At 39.2% G+C, this 17,972-nt stretch overlaps 1 protein-coding gene across 1 annotated transcript in view; it reads right to left on the reverse strand.

Moving 5' to 3' along the window:
* The window catches only part of LOC107701380 (activating signal cointegrator 1 complex subunit 3-like), a gene marked incomplete at its 3' end in the record, with an annotated part of 110,965 nt that overhangs the window by 18,916 nt on the left and 74,077 nt on the right, over positions 1-17,972 (reverse strand). Inside the window, exons 9-10 of the mRNA XM_016503376.1 lie at positions 11,203-11,406; positions 10,642-10,782 (exon numbers count right to left, since the gene is read on the reverse strand). Of these exons, the coding sequence (XP_016358862.1) occupies positions 10,642-10,782; positions 11,203-11,406 (345 nt within the window). The remainder of the gene's footprint in view (positions 1-10,641; positions 10,783-11,202; positions 11,407-17,972) is intronic.

Below are 17,972 nucleotides of genomic sequence, written 5' to 3' on the forward strand. Positions count from 1 at the left end.
TTCTGAATGGAGCGGACATGGATTGTTGACAGACATGCTTTCATCTCCATCAAATGCAAATCCAGCTGAGAGAAGAAGTCCACTGATAAGTGGTGAGTGAGCTTTTTTCCCTGTTCTCTCTCAGATTTAAGAAGCCATAAAAGCCAAAAATCCATGCACTCTGTGCCAGAGGCACTCCATTAAGGAAGACATGAAATTGGTTGGTTTTGCCCCCAAAGGTGAATCTCAGAAAATGCCTGTGACAAGGAATTATCTGGTTATAAAAATATGCATCTTTTAGATCTACATTCACAAACATCTCTTGGGTGGACTTGAGACAGGATCTGCTTCTGTGACTAAGTTTACATGCACCCAAATAATCCATTAGTAATCGGATTGATGGCTCAATCGGACTGAAAAGCCTTCATGTAAACACCTTAATTGATCCGATAGAGTTTGATCCGAATTAAATTTCGATCAGATTGAAAGAGGTGGTTTATTCCTGTTTTAATACGATTGAGAGTGCATGTAAACACTTGATCGGATTGAAAACCAAAACTGAAAGGACTGCGCATGTGCAATGACTAAGAAGTACCATAATGACATAAGATGTGCGGAACGAGCTGTTCTTCCTGTTGAATAAAGTGTTGTATAAATTAGTGTCCCGTTATTATAAAACTTTAATTTCACTCAGCGTCTGTTAAGTGGAGCAGGACAACGTCCTACCAGTCCTTGCTTTGGATTATCATCCACAGATGACTGGCTTTGAGCACGAGAGGGGCGTTTTTATTGTGTGATAACCATAAGCAGCATGTCACAGCGGTTTATATGCTCATTGTCTAAACAGTATGACCAAAAATGTATAAATATTCATTCTGCTGTATGTGCAAACGGTGGGAAACTCTCTATATTTGTGCAGTTTTCGCATGTCAAAGCTTGTGACATATAAACGCGCACATCACCCCAATCACTTAATTTAGCACTGATGTAAACAATAAATTCAGATTCATCAATCGGAATGAATTCAGTCCAATTGAAACAAAAGTTGTGCATGTAAACATAGCCTGTGTGACCATTTGGAATCAATGTTTCAACACCCTGTTCAAGACACCGAAGTCAAGATCTGAAATAATCCTTTATTTATTTATTTTATTATTATTATTTTGGACAAGAAAAAAAAATGGTTGTCAAACCTGTTTGTCCGCTGCTCTGGACAGACCTTTCTGATCACTCTTTTCGTTAGTAGGGAATTGTAATGACTTTGATTACTTAATTATTATTAATTCATTCAGGTTTTAAAAGGACTCGGATCTGAAAATTCGAGGTCCACCTGATTAAACTGATTTCAAATTTGATAGTTTACACTCTATCAGTTTCTCGGCCAGCGAGAAGTTAATGTCAGTGTGTATTACCAATTTGACTATATGTATTTTCCTGGCCACGGTCAACACAATTATGATAATTTGTAAGCTCTTAGAGAGGTAACGTAATCTTTGGCAAAGGTTTTAACATTAAAATTATATGACACCAAACGATTCTTTATAAATGAAACATGAATTTTATTGGCTATTCTAGATTACATTAACTAAGCTAAAACACACATACACACAGACACATACAGGTTCATGTTCGCAAATGCCTTACAGAATACATTTCTTGGAACAGCAGGAAGACTCGCATAGCCACATGAGCCTAAATGATTCCTGGTCCAAAGTTCCCTGTCAGTCCATGTCTTCCAGAACATCAACTTGGTGTACCTGCAACCGCCATGTTGGGCAGTATGGTACTCACCTAACTTTATAAAGTATAAGACTTAGCCACAAAGGTTAAAGTTTGTTTGAAAGGCTTCAAAAGCCTCACAAGGCTTCAAAAAATAGGACTATACTTCCATTATGTGAGATGCAATTGTGCAGCCACCATCTCTTCAACTGCGGGTAATTTCCAAATATATAGCTTGGTCGGCAATGTCTGTGTAATGGGACATGCCCCCGCGCAATGCCTTGTTGTGAAATTTCAGGTAAAATGGAAGATGCAACATGGACCAGTCTTCAAATGCCAACAGATGTCCATTACATTGCCACCAAGATAGGACATCACAGAACCTCAGGATTCTGGGTTGAGAGGACAACACAAGGTCTGGCCTGGTGTTATTTCATCCTCTGACTACTCAAGTGTAACCACTCATTCTCACTTTCCTTGATCATGTGTCCGCCGTGAACTGCAGAGCTCAGATTTCAGAACGAGTGAGGGATGCCCATGACGTGCCTGTCTTATGAAAAAAGTGAGCCAAAAACACAAGACTTTGCCAGACTGTCTCAGTGTAGTCCTTGTCCTGGCATTCGAAGCCGCTTGAATGTCCATCCGAGTGGGAGATGAAAGAAGGACAGGGTGGAAAATACTTTTTAAAGATCAAAGCCATGATGGACACTGCTCAGAGACTTGTGCTAGAAATCACTCTGTAATAGAGAAGTATAAGCACAAGCACGACTGCATAAAGGATATACAGTGATGTCGATCACAGGAGGATAGAGTTCCAAAGGGAAAAAAAATGGGCATTTCTCAAAATGCAACAAAAATGTAAATCTCTGCCCATGTTCAGTTATACATTTACAAGGATACTTTTTGTGTTCATCATTCCGATTGAGGAATCCAAACAATGTTTATATGAAAGCAAAATAACGTGATCGGATATATGTATGCATTTATATGTTACAAGCTTACAGTTGGATACTACCTATCCTCCTGCTTATTTTCTTTGTTTTAAAAAGCATATTTAACATTTAGCGATTTCAGGTCCTAATTAGGACACGATGAGCACACCAAGCTTTGTGCCATGCTGCTTGCATTTATCAAGCAGTAAAAATGCTGCTCCCCACACCCAAAACAAGGCATCTATGGATGAGGGTCCGAAGCAAGGACTGGTGGGACAGCATTTGTCCTGCACCATTTCACAGATGATGAGTGGAACAATTTTAGAATGACACAACAGTCATTTATGACACTTACGATTCAACAACAGATTGTTCCATGCATCGTACGTCATTATGCCATTTCTACGTTATTGGACATGCACGTACAGTGCCTTGCGAAAGTATTCATACCCCATTCATTTTTTCACATTTTGCCATGTTGCTGCCTTATGTTAAACTGCTTTAAATTACTTTTTTTCCACATCAATCTACACTCCATACACCATACTGACAAAGCAAAAACAGAATTGTCACAACTTTGTAAATGTATTAAAAATAAAAAAACTGAAATAAGTACATCGCATAAGTAACTAAATATTTCGCTGAAGCACCTTTACAGTCTCAATACTTTTTTTGTTTAATGCGACAAGCTTTGGTCATCATCATTTGGCAATTATCTGCCATTCTTCTCCTCACCTCTTCACCTCTCAAGGAGAGTCCTTTAGGTGTTTTTATGCAAAATCCAAGTGTGTTTTCGTGTGTCTTCACTGAGGAGACGATTGAGTCTGGCCACTCCGACATAAAGCCCAGATCGGTGGAGTGTTGCAGTGATATTTGTCCTTCTCTAGATTTCTCCCATCTGCATATATGATCATGGAGCTCAACTAGAGTGACCATCATGGTCTTGGTCACCACTCTAACCAAGACCCTTTTCCATCAATTGCTCAGTTTGGCCAGGAGGCCAGCTCTAGGAAGAGTCCTGGTTGTTTCAAACTTCTTCCATTAAGGGTAACAGAGACTACATGCTTCTGTGACCCTTCAATGAAGCAGATTTTTTTTCTGAAATCTTCCCCAGATGTGTGGCTTGACACAAACCTGTTTCTGAGCTCTACAGGCAGTTCTTTTGACCTCAGGGCTTGGTTTTTGCTCTGATATGCATTATCAGCTGTTAGACCTTTTAATAAGATGTGGTGTGCCTTTCCAAATCATACCCATTCAATTGAATTTGCCACAGGTTAACTTCACTCGAAGTGTAGTAACATCTACAAGCACTTTGAATGCTCCTGAGCTAAATTTCAACTGTCCCCGGTATGAATACTTACGCAATGGAATCATTTACGTTTTTTATTTTTAATAAATTTGCAAAGATGTTAAAAACCTGTTTTTTGATTTACCATTATGGTGTATGGAGTGTAGATTGATGTGGGAATAAAGTAATTTAAAGCAGTTTAGCATAAGGCAGCAACTTAACAAAATGTGAAAAAAATGAATGGGTATGAATTCTTTTTGCAAGGCACTGTAACTCTCCAGTTTCGGTTTTCAATCCAATCAACTGTTTAGACGTCCTACTGAACAGATCAGAAAAGGTTTTAATCCACCCCTCACAATCGGAATGCAATTTCAATTGGATTTAACCAGTTCTTTCCAACTGACGTGGCTGCATATGACTATTTTATTTGGACTGGGCTACTAGTCCAATTATAAATGGATTATTAGGGTCCATGTAAATGCAGCTAGTGATTGTGTATGAATTGTGTGTATGCATGTGTTTCATTTTGACAAAGTTATTCCTAAGTGTGTTTGAGGGATGATGGTGTCTCAGTGTATGTACCCCAAATGCACGTCTCCTCGAGTCTGGATAAAGTGCTCATCAAGCTTTCAGCGGGAAGTTCTTTAGTGCTAAAGTAAACAGTTTATACCACAGCTACACTACAAACGAGCGGCGCGCTGTGACAAAACTAGATCTCTCCAATACACAGAACAAGAATCCGCGCTCCCATTATAATCAATGGAGCTGTTTACACTGCAAGCTCACCGGAGATATGTCAACCTGCAGAGTCACTCTGTGGCTACTATTGGGGTGTGTGTGCCTTTTGCAAAAGTGCAAGCAGATACAGTATTAATTCAATTTTGCTTTTTTAAATGCAGTTCAAGTGTATTAATGTTCTGGGGAGGGCACCAGTACAGCATCACACAAGGCACTGTTTGTTGGACACATTCTGAAACTGGATTGGTAAATGAAGAGTTGTGTCCCCCCTTGTGTCCCCTAAAGGCTGGAATGCAATGCACAAATTTTAAAATCTGATTATATTAGGCACCATACATGGAGTCTGCGAAAAATCAGGGCAAAAATTATGTAGTGTATTCCAGCCTTAACGGGTTGATCAGTCCTGGTTTCTATTAGACCCTTTTCCCATACGCTTATCAGTTTTTTTTTTTATAAACCAAGTAATTCCTAAAAACAGAATTCCGACTCCCTAAAATTAACTTTTCCATTAAGGGGCAATATTTGCCCCCTCAAATTGATTGATTGATTTTATTTATTTCCCACCTTTGTAAGGGCACTTTTTATAATTAACTCATTAATTGTATTTGTGTTATCTTTAATGTCAAATACTTAAATTTAACCAATTAGTAAATAAATCAGAATACTTTAAACTTCTACCAATAAAAACAAATTCCTTAAACTTGCATATAAAATACAATTTATAAATAAAGGGTAGGGCTAATATATTTTGACAAAAATCATTATCGTCAATTATTGCTCTTGATATTGTTATAATGATTATTAATGTTGATTAATAAAATACATATTTAAAAATGTATTTGTCTTTGGGGAAATGTCACGCCATATTCTGACTACGAAGACAAATGTGGTTCATGACACTAGTCTAGTCTAGCGCATGTTATGCAAAAGCTCCCGTTATAATCACTGAAGCTGCGAAATGAACTGAAATGAACAACGAAGTGCAGATAAAATGTAAATAAGAGTATATACATCATATCTGCACTTCGTTGTTTATGATGAGAGAATTCGCGAGCCTGAAGAATTCAGTCAGCGGGAGCACACACTCAACAAAACTCCTGCGTTTCAGTGCAGACTAATCAAAATGTGTCTGATTGGCTATTGCATTCATACATTATAACAGTTTGGTTATAATGCTCAACATTATAAACAATCTGATGCAACTTTTTTTTGCCCCTTTATCTTGAATTTGTGGGGTGTTTTTGTTCATTTGGTGGCATTTTAGCCACAAGCCCCTGCTAATTTCAAACGCTCCTACCTGTAGTATCGGAGTACTATATTTTTAAATGTAATCAACGTAAAAAAAAACAATAAATAAATAAAAATCCCCAAAAGATTCATATGAATACACTTCAGTCTTCAGGCTCAGGAGTGCAGCTGGCCTGCCAGACATTAAATAAAAATCCGTTAAGAAACTGTTCTAAAACACAATGTGCCAGACTTACCTCATATGTTAAGAGGCATTCTTTCAGGTGCATTTTTAAGGAAAATACTGTTCAATGAGTAAACAACCAATGCAAACATATCCTCGTACACTTTACACACAGTCTTCTGTGTGAACCTCAATGAGAAATGAGTACTGCATCTCACTTTTTAAATTTGCAAAAACTAATTCAAAGTTGAAGTGCGTTGTTTTGTTTTTTTAAAAAGTTTTTTTTTCAACCCCATTTTAATATGCAAAACCATTCAAATTAAACCATTTGTGGTTTTATTTTCCTGAAAAGTGTAAACACTGTGGTGCTATCAAAACAATACTCTGTTTATATAAGCATTTCAACAAGAGGTTGCACTACAAATACTAATTACGCATCACATTGACAGGCTGGATTGTACATTATCCGATGTGCTCTACTTTTTTCCCATCAGCAAAATATTCAGTCAGTAATGCTCAGTGTATGTACTCACTCAAATGACAAGAACTGTTGTGGCAGGACCTTTTTTCAGCCTTACCATGTGCCGTGACATGACTTCTTGCTCTTTTTTTTTTTCTTCTTATTGCATTGTAAAAAAATAACAGACACCGCTCTCTTGTAATCTTGTCACCTGATATAAACAATATCCCTTTAAAAATACTCTACTGGACTTCACTTGGAATCTCTTGTTTCTCTGCTCAAATACGCTCATCACATCTTTCCCCTGCTCTCCTCTGAGACATACTGAAAAACTCTATGTGAGCCGACAATATAGAACCGACATTTTAGTGTCCTATTTGTTGTTTTGTGACAGAATTTTCATACATCAACAGGTAATTTCCTCTGTGACATTCCCATTACTGGTGAGGATCTATTCACATCTCCCGGCTTCTAGAATAAACATCCTTCACCTCTCTGATTAGCTTCAATTTGCATATTACATTACTCCCACAACAGTCTGGGAGGGCCAAGACTTGAATCCTCTGATGTGCAAGTATTGGGCAATTCATTTGCAAAGAATCCAGAGAAAAATCTATCACTTTAGTTACCATTACAACAGTGAAGATCATTCTCTTTACTTTCTAAATAATTCAACATACTTATAATCAAAGTTATTCCTTTATCTAATATTAGCCATGCTGATGTATCTTTGATTGCTATATAATCTAATTATCAGAGTCGGCATCTCTGTCTTTTACATCTTATAACCTATGCCCTCTTATTTAAATGTTAGCACCGCCTCTGACAGCACAAATTTAGTCTTCAATAAGGTCATTTGAACAGCTGTGTGTTCTATATATTAGGCATTTTACTGTACAGTGGTTACTATAGCAACAAGAAAATAAGACAGAGAGACAAAGTGCTATGATCCAAGCAGCAGAAAATGACAAGCTCTCTAAAAGCAGCACTAAGAGGGGGTGATGCTGGGGTAGTAAGCATGTGTGTGCTGGAGAGATCTCATTGTATGCATGTGTGTATTGGAGGATGATAGGGTAGGTATACATTTATTGTTAGGTATGAATGTGTTGGATGATGTTAGGCTTCATATAGATGTTGAGGTCGATTGTGTTGAGGTATCTGAATAGGCAATTGTGAGAGAAGGAGAATATGGAATATGAGAGAGAGGATGTGAAATAAATGTGGGGAAAGAGAAAGACAAAGGAAAATAGAAATAATGCACCGTTATTAAAGGAAAGGCACAACAAACAATAGAATGGTTAGGTTGTAACCTGCTGTTAACTTCGAGCAGATACAGCTCTGATGCTAACTACCAATCAATATCTAATGACCACTTTGATGGTCTAAATAAGACATGACACACCACCTTATGTTTCCCATGCCATTTTGTGCAATTAACAAAATGAACGGTTAAAACACGTTGTGTGCATGGCCAAAAAGTAGGCGCGCTCAATGACATCGTGTCTCTGAGCTCCACGAGCCAAACTGTGAGGTCTGCCGGTAATGACCACTTGTTTTTCCTGTCTCAGCGTCTACCAGACACCTCAGAGACATCTCCAATGCTGCAAAAATAGGCAAGATACTTGATATTCTCCCAGCTAACCACTGCAGAGATGGTCATTTTTTAAAGAACTGTTGTGCAAGCCTGCCACTGTCTAAAAGACACAGGGCTGAGGGGGCAGTAAAGCACTGCTTTCAGCCTGACAGAAGGTGTGATGATGCCTTATTATTCTACAACACATCTCCTCGATTCATATCTCTCCATTTTTGCTTTGTTTGCTCTGCTGTTCGGGAAGTACAGCGAGAGCACTCAATAGATATGGTCCGAGGAAGACAAGCTTCCTGTGGGAAAACACAAGGATCATTTCCCTTTATACAGTCATTGATATTACACTCCTCACACCACTTGACCCATGACTCCTTCCTGTTCTCTACAATCCTCTAAATCTATTCTTCATCTCCTCACTCTTGTTTTAACAATTAAGTGCTCTTAGAAGTCTTTGTCTATCCATTAATGCATGAATCTACAGGCAAGGGAATGTGAGAGAGGAAAAAGGACAACGGCATGGAGAAAAAAACATGGTTGTGGAAGGATGCGGCTTTTTTGAACATGTATATAAACAAACACTCAGTACGTCTGTGAAGGTTTTTATTCAGCAAGTAGAAGTCAAGAGGACTTCATTTTCACAGCTTACACTAGCTTGTTTGATATGAGGTACATGCTCTATTTAAGCAATTCACACCCTTAAAGTCATCCTGGATGTTTCCTTCCTGGAAGTGTGAATTTGGGCCGAAAGAAAAATGTGATGGTGGTACGAAACATCACAAAACAGAACTGAAAGCAAACATGTTCAGAAATGTGCGCTTTAACACCACTGTAAATACAAGGTCAATTCACCCACTGCAGTAGGGAGTACATGTTACACCACATGAATAGAGGGCTGCAGGAATGAGTCCTAAAACCAAGACATGTGCTAGCATTTTTGAACTTCCATTTTCAATTACCCAAAGTCATTGGGTTTTTGGTTAAATGCCTGAATGAAAGTCTATGGTTAACTTTAAGCTCAAGATATTTTATTCTACAACATAAAATACATCAGTAACACCGCACTTGTGATTTTTTTTAAGCTTTTACCATCTTAAAAAAAAATTCCATGTCAAATGTTAAAAAATTAAATGTCATCACGCCGAACAGCTAAACTCATCTACTCACTAGTTTGCTTTTACTAACATTTATGCTAGGCTCTGGTAAACAATTCTAACTCAAACTTTAAAAATTATAGATTTTAAAGAAAAAAACAAAGACAGTTTTTAGAAGCTTAGGGGTCTTTTTCGTTATCATAATAAAAAAAATGTGTAAGTAACCACAAACTTGTTGGTCACAGAGTTTATTTTCCACAAAAATCTAAAAGCCAATGGAAAAATACTACTGGTATTTGTCGACAGAACCAGGGTAATGGTAACTTCCAGGTTAGTCTACAAAATTACGGAATCTCTGTAGTACTCGGTAGCACTTTATTTTACAGTCCCGCTCTGCATGTACATACCATGAACTTACTATAGTAATTACAATACCTGAGTAATAACTAGGTACTAACCCTGTACCTACCCCTAAACCTAACATTAAGCCATGTAGTTACCTTGTATTACTTAAATTACTTATCCTTGGTAACTACACTATAAGTGCACTCACTGTAAAACAAAGTGCAACCAGAGTTTCAAACCATAGCATCAATTTTAAAAAGACTTTAACAGAGTGCATCATCATTTTGCAGTCCTTGGCAGCTGGTATAACGGCAAGGGCAGCGAATCGCTGCTTACATTCTGCATTCTTCACTGCTTGTCACGCATACACACTTCCGTCCTTAAACTGTTGGCCCGGAACTGTGTGCGCTGCAGCATTGCAAATGGATGTGTCTAAGTTGTACATTCATATTGATCGGTGAGACAAGACAAGTGCTTTATAAGAGCACGACCTCGTGGACTCAATCAAGCAGGATTTGGCTATACACCTACATTCAGAACAATCTGTAATTTGTTTTAGAACAATAATGTGGACAAGCAGTTTGGATGAAGGGTGAAGGAAGTGAGGAATGTGATATAAAGTCATCATCAAAAGTGAGGGGCTTGCAGTCTTAAAACTGTGTTCTAGTCTTTATTTAACACACAGCTGAAGTCTACATTTAATTTGTTAAATTACCATTATAGGCGTATTACAGGCTCAGTCCTCTTGAGTAACCCAAGATTAAGCTTCTTGATCATGGACACAATGGCATATTTTAAGGATCAACCCTTGCAGGATTTAACCTACCACCTTCCAGCTACTACATGAGATCTTTGACACCTACATTACACCACCCTCAACATCTTTACACCAGCCTTTTCTCAGGAAATAGAGTCTCACAGAACCATGATGTATGACCATACCCAAGCATCAGACAACAGATGAAGTCACTGATGATCTGGGGTTGAGATTTGCCAAGTCCAAGTCCAGTAAGGTGAACAAAGTCTACCTGCCACCAGCCAATGTCCAATATTATTATAGCCAAAGGTCCATCCGTTACCATTTTGTTACCTGAGTGCGGAGGATTTCTCCTTTGGTCAGCTGCATGTCTCCCGTCAGCTCCTTGACAGCGATGCCCAGAGGCTCCAATCGCTTACTGAAGTAATTAGTCATCTCAGCAGCCAGGGCCTTCATCGGAGCCACGTATATAATCTATAGAGGCAGGAAAGAGAGACAGGACATGCTCATGATAAATGAGAAAACACCACAGTACCATTTGTTCCCAGGCAACCAATACAAATAACAATTCACAACGAAATATGAAGCTGGCTGCTTAAAGTAAGAGTTTAATGGTGATGTATGAAGACTGTCTATCATTGTTGAAGCTGGCATGCACGTGTGTGAAAATGCGCTTCACGAGACAACGCATCCGTTTACATCTCCAAACTATGGTAAAACTTATTAACACATATTTAATGCTCAAGTCTATCCTTGCTTGACATAAACTAAACAAACACATCCAATCAGGTTGTTTTGTACCTGAGGCATATGGACTGGTGCGGAAATTAGTTATTGGCTGCCAGAAAGCCAACAGCTCACTCAACAATATTGTCTCTGCGACTGTCTGTTTACCTTAAACTGATCCTTGCGGATGACTCCCCCAGGCTGCAGGTGCTGGCGGATCTCATGTACGATGGTGAGCATGGCGATGTTGGTTTTGCCGGCACCGGTGGGGGCGCAGATAAGCAGGTTTTCATTGGTATTGTAAGCTGTCTCGAACACTATAGACTGAATTCTGTTCAACCTCTTCATGCCCTTGAACACCAACTGGCCAATCTGCAAACACACAAGGAACATTTCAATGGCCCATTGACAAGATCTTGATCTGGAGATCTGGAAATGGCATGTACCTGTTCAACGCAAGATACTGAAGACTGTGAGTTTATGTGTAGCAGATGTGGTGTGGCTACATGTATGATGGAGACACATATGGTCAAAGTGACAGGACACCAGGAGCCAAAACTTAATGAAGCCACTTTAACACACAGCTAATGACAGACTCCTGTTTCCCACAAGGCAATCATCCGTGACTTTATCTAAATGAATCAATCATTGTAAGCCATATTCAAAGGATACTGAACCCAAAGCAGTGCTGGCCGAAAATGAGAAGCTTTGCTGATGCTGTCAGATCAGGTAATTCTCCATGAGAGACTGTTGGGACTTCAATACCTTTATGAATGGCTGAGCGTATACAGAGAGCTTGGAGAGCTCAAACATTAAAACCTTGCAAAAGGCCACCAGTACTATGGAGTGGGGAACTCTCTGAGTGGTGTCATGGGCTGTCAATCAATCCTCGCCCACTCTGGCCAGCTCTGCAGTGACATCACATTGGGGGTGACAGCCATCCATCTCGACAAAGTTCTGGTAAGAGATGAAAAGCCACCTAGTACTTTATTGCTACTGCTGAGTACGGTTATTTTCACTACTGCTGTCATTAAAGTAGGGCGGGATGTTACAAGCTTATTAGATCAAAAAGGGGCCAGGAAAGTACAAAAATATAATCAAAGCGCATTTGAGTAAAACAACTCTAGAACTGTTCTAATTATTTGTCTCTTTCTGTCTACCATCTCCAGGTTTCTGCATCCCTCATTCCTGTGTCGGTGTCTTGAATCAGGGGATCAGGATTCATTAACAATGCTATCGGTCTCTTCTTTTACTGTTCTGCTCTGGCACGCTTTAAATTAAAAGAAAAACAATTAGGCTGAGAGAGTTATTATAGGGCTCAGATCTGATTTAAAGTCAAGACTGAAAAGCCAAACGGAAGGGATTATTAATAGCTGAAAGACACTTCGAAGCACAGCGGTAAAGATGTGACTGCGTAAGGATTTTCTGGGCAGAAGAGCTGTGGAATGTTATGCAGCTGTGAACTTCATTACAACAGTGAGTTGTTGTCTTGTGGACTTGTATGTGCATATATAAGAAGTCTGCGCCCATTTTTGACTGAACTGGTCAGGACGTGGAGGCTTGAAGCTCAAGTTCACTGTTAGGAACCTACTGATGCATTTAAATTACAACACACTTTTAAAAATTTATTTTTATTTTTTTTTTTTCCAAATCTTCCGATACTTGGTATTAACCAATGTAACTTGAAAATAAAACTTTTGTCATCATTTGTCATCAGAAGATATTTTGGAGAATGTTCGCAACCAATCAGTTGCTGGTAGCTTTTGACTTCCATAATATGGAGAAAAATACTATGAAAGTCAATGGCTACCAGCAACTGTTTGCTTTCCAACATTCTTCAAAATACCTTCTTTTGTGTTCAGCAGAAGAAAGAAACTAGTTTGGAACAACATATGTTCCAAACATGTTACGAGTAAATGATGACATAATTTACATTTTTGGGTGAACTATCCCTTTGACCTCCATTTAATTACTTTACTAGCATAATTTTGGCATTTTGGTATTAGCATAATTACTGCAGCATTTCCTGCAGAAGCCAAAAACAATAAATAAATAGCTATTTGTCATTGGTTAACCAATAGCCCGCAAGGCCTCGGTGATGTCAGCCGAGATGGACCAAGTTTTACATTTTGAACTACATTTTTTTGCATTCTTTACATTTTCTGTAGAGTATTTTTCTCCAACAAGGACAACAATTTAAAGCATCATAGGCATGATGTAAATTCTATTCCTTCTAAGATACGTTTTGTGGCCAAATACTAAAGAAGCATCACATGTATCTTTCAGAAACAACAATCCCTGAAAGCACTGCTACCAGCTCAGTGAAAAAAATATATATATTGTTTTTGAGTTGCTACCTAAGAAGCACGCCCTAATCAGTCAGTTCCATTTCAGTTCCTGCCTTAAAAGGAAGTTGCCTAAGTAGGCAATAGACGGGCAAAGCAGCTCACAAGGTTTTGAAACAGAGCTCAACTTCATCAGCTTTAATGGCCCAAATGGATCCAATTACCAAGAAGAAGGGGGGAAAAAGCTTCCAGAAAGCTGTTAGCACTTCATTGGTGGTGGGTGTTTCCATATAACATCACCTTCTGCTGTGTGCCACGTGTCCTCTGATAAACGGGAGAAGTAGTTGTATTCCTCTATGCCTCCCGTCAGGATGGCAGCATCAGCCCCAGCCGGTCTGACCCATTATATTCCCAGGGTGGGTCTTCAGAGGACCAACTTATAAATATTCATAGGTAATTAGGAGCTCTCTTCCTATCCGACTGAACGGTTGTATCACCAAGGTAACCAAACTGCTGCACTTGTTTTAAGAGCCCCCTTCATTTTGATTTATCAGCTTTGTCTGTAAAGGACTGCCAGTGTCCCCGCACACCTTAAACATGCAAATTAATGCAAATGTATGCATGCCCCAAAATTCACCTCGAAGTAATGCGTACATGTAACAAATATGGAGTTGTCATTACTTAATGATCTCGCCAAATGTCTCGCATTCGGTTATTTTCTTTTGAAGCGCATTCAGTGTTGTGATGAATGCTCATCAAACGACATGAAAACGTGATGTGGGTCAGGGTGGTCCCCCATGTGCTATTGTACACTACGCACAGTAATGTAGCCCTCAGGTAATCCATCAGCCAACCCATATAGTGCACGACACGTTTTAAAACAAGTCGCAAACTCGCAGTCAGCTGTATGTCAAAAGAGGGTTTTTAATCTCTCTTTACTGGCTGCAGAAATAGCAGCAGTAAACAGGACTTTTCATCACTGTGTGTGAGTGGAGTGATTGCCACACTGGCGGCCCATTTCAGCTCATTGAGTTTTAGGCTCGGGGGTAAATCTAACACCATCAGACCAGGCTCCCATTCAAAACATCAAGAGACTGAAATCATTTGCACCTGAAAGCACAGCTTTACTCCTTAAAATACTTAAAAAGCTCATGCTTTTTTTCAAAGGTTTTTCTTTTTTCATATGTTGCACAGATGAATCTTATTCAAAAACACCAGCAAGTTGTAACTGGACCTGAGCACTTGTATCCCATTGGACCGGCACTGGTTTACATCACCAAAGTGTGAGTTCAGGATTAGAATAATTATTGTTCAGAAGTGGTCAAAGGAGATGCATTTGAAATGCATTTCAATCCCAGGTGGTAACAGTATTTGTTTTGGCTGACCACTTGTGATTGCCTCACTGAAAACACATCTTATGGTGTTAGCAGGGCTTCGGTAACATGCTAACACAGCAACATGCAAACATTAAACTCCACTGAAATCAATTACAATTCAAATCTCCCATGCAATTTATGATGTTGTGTATGTGTATGTGCAGAGTTGCTGCCTATGTAGATCGTTTTAGTCAAATTAGTCATTTATATAAGTTTTGGTGTGACCCTTTTCACATTCACAGGCTGTTTTTCAATCACTTTTTTTCTAACATTGGGATTCTTCACAGGGATGTGCAGATGGTACATAAAGCCAGGAATGGCATAAGGTTTGACAGACTTTACTCTTGTTAGTTGTAGTGGCATTTGTGGAAAAACAGAATGCATGCTACTTTATTATTATCTGCAAGCCAAATGTCCACGTCAAACAAGCGTAAAGGCCCGTTGTCACCAAGGACAATAACTATTCATTTTAATAAGCATTCTTATTCCATGAGAATTGGGAAGTTGACAATACAACTATAATGATAACAACACTGAGGATCAATGTATCGTATCATATCGTATCATATCATATCATATCATATCATATATCATATCATATATCTAGAACGATTTTTTCAGCTGATGAACAATAAATGCATTGATAGTTAATCAAAATCCACCTGCCTTTAAATGGCTAGACCTGCAGGGGTGCGCTTATAATAGGTGTGGTGTGGATGCTACTACAGTTATCGTTACAGTCACTTTTATAGTTCTCATTCTTGGTGTGAATGGTCCTTAATTGACATTGTAAATGTTGGTGGGTCATGCATCCTTAACTTCCTGACATCAGAAATCCATGTTTGCATTCCAGCTCCAATCAAAGCTCTTTCTTCGACTATTGAGGAAGTTTTCAGTTCTGAAAGTATTCATAGTACATCACGGTTTTTGATCTCCAAAGATCTCGCATGTGACCTGACCCTTTAAAACAAATTATACATACTTTGCTTCTTGTATACTTTATTTTTGCACTTGTTCCATCAAAATGTACCAATCACACATACTGCAGCAATGGCATGGTTTCCAGGACAGCGATTCGTTCTACTCCTACACGAACTAGAGTTCAAGATGCTCGCAGTCTGTGCCCAGAGCACCCTTAACACTTTCAGTCTGACGGTTTTGCAGGGTTTCTTCGCACTGCCGGTGAGCAAAACCAATATCAGCGGGGAGCCAGCAATTCACTTGACCACGTTTCCTTCTCTCTAACGCAGGGAACAAAAGCACATTTCTTTCTGCATATTAAATATATCTGCAGATATTATGATGATATAATCAAATGAGTGAAAGTGAATGAAAGTTGTCTTTACAGGACATATGGCGAGTGCACGGCGCTAAGTAACAGCTCTAAAACTGTGAGCAGCCAGAGATCTGACCACCTGTACGTGTGGGGAGGAGAGAGTCCACGGTGAGTCCGATGGATCCTGACAGTCTAATTAACTCTGTGGATGAAGGGCCCTCGGCCATATGTGCTGACTGGGTGAGCTGGGAACACAGCAGAAACTCACCCGTGACTTTAAACACACTAATTGGACCAACATAGCCCCCAGCAATCATTTCACAGCAACATCTAAATACCTGCACCGTCTCGCATGGATTTCTTGACTGTCCTGGTTTTAAAAAGCTATGAGTAAAAAATGCACAGTGCTCAGCAGAAAGGCAGCAGTAGCCTTGCTTATCTTAAAGTCTGCGTTTATGCGTGCACATTTTTGTTGAAGCTGCCACAATAATTAAATTCACAGCGCCGTAATAGAAAGCTAAAAGATATAATTGTAATTTGCACGCTATCCTTTTAATTACTTTTTGGTTCCATTTCATTCCATTTGAACTGACAGCATGATCAAGTTTTAATTGTTAGTTTTAGCAAACAGCTTATCTGCCCGCCTCGAGCCCACACGGCACAAAATTACCTGCTCCAGAGATACAAACACAAACACACACATACACACACACACAATAAACTCAACACATTTATTCAAACAACACCTCGCAAACCTACGAGCAAAAGGATCTGATAAAATGACAGGCGCAGCACCAGCAAATAGGAGGGCCATTTATTTCTCATTAGCAGAACTGCTGGAAGAGCCACAGGGAAACAATGAGAGAGGATAAGAAAAAGGATGAGGGAAAAACGAGAGGTCAATTGTCCGAAAAGTCAACACGTGAGCGAATGCAGGGGGTTTGTCCCAAACATTTCAAGCACAACTGTCCATCAGACTGAAAGCACTCCCCTTCTATTTGTATCTAAACTCTCGTCACTATCCTGAAGCTCCGCCCATTAAAACGTGATCTCTAACGTAATACCAGGAATTATGGGGGATTAATCAGCGATGTTTCTCTGTTTTAGAGTGTACTATGAGCAGACTGCAAACTCCTGAGCAGAGATGTTTACAATTCCACATGGCTAATGAAGAGAACGCTTATAATTAGGGATGGGTGTCGTTCAAAAATTTTCGATACCGATACCTTGACTTCGATACCGGTTCCTGAACGATACTTTTTTCAATACCAATTTTATGAAATCAATTTTAACAAGATTACATTATCTAAAAAAAAAACCTTTGGTTTTATTTTTCAGCTTGTTGATGTTTATACAATCTCAAAGACTCATCTCCTGAGCCACTGCACAAAGGAACAAAATGTAACCAACACAATAAAGTCACAATAAAATCAGTGCAAATAATTTTAATAAAGCTCGAATAGTCTTCAGTTTACACATCTGTTAGGCTACATTTACACTAGTGCGTGTTCCTTTTAAAATGCATAGCTCAGACAGAATCATTATTTCTATTTATTTTCCACTGATTTACTGATGAGCATTAGCAGCTTCCAGCGCTGTCTGCCTGTGTTCTCTCTTCCATGATCGCTGCACTGACACAGAGTCAGAGCAGAGGTAATAACATATTTAATTTCAGCAACATTACATGGCCAAAACACACATTAGACGGCAATCGGAAGTTATTACAAACACTCGATGGTGGTTTAAAGTGAGTTTTGAGTAAAAGCGGAATATAAATCTTATTTATTGTCTTATGTAGCATGATGCTACAGTTTGCATGAATGGCCACATAACACGTGCTTTCGGTCGTGTAGTATGAACGGACATCGGCATATGATCGGAACTCCACACAGCTCCCGCACTATTCTCCATTGGAAATGAATGAATGAATGACCGGTCTGTCGCTTGTCGTTTGTCGGAGATAGTGGAAAGCCGGCTTGAAACGCAGTGGAAACGCCAGTA

This window comes from Sinocyclocheilus anshuiensis, unplaced genomic scaffold, assembly GCF_001515605.1.
Source record: "Sinocyclocheilus anshuiensis isolate Anshui unplaced genomic scaffold, SAMN03320099.WGS_v1.1 scaffold2140, whole genome shotgun sequence".
Lineage (NCBI taxonomy): Eukaryota > Metazoa > Chordata > Actinopteri > Cypriniformes > Cyprinidae > Sinocyclocheilus > Sinocyclocheilus anshuiensis.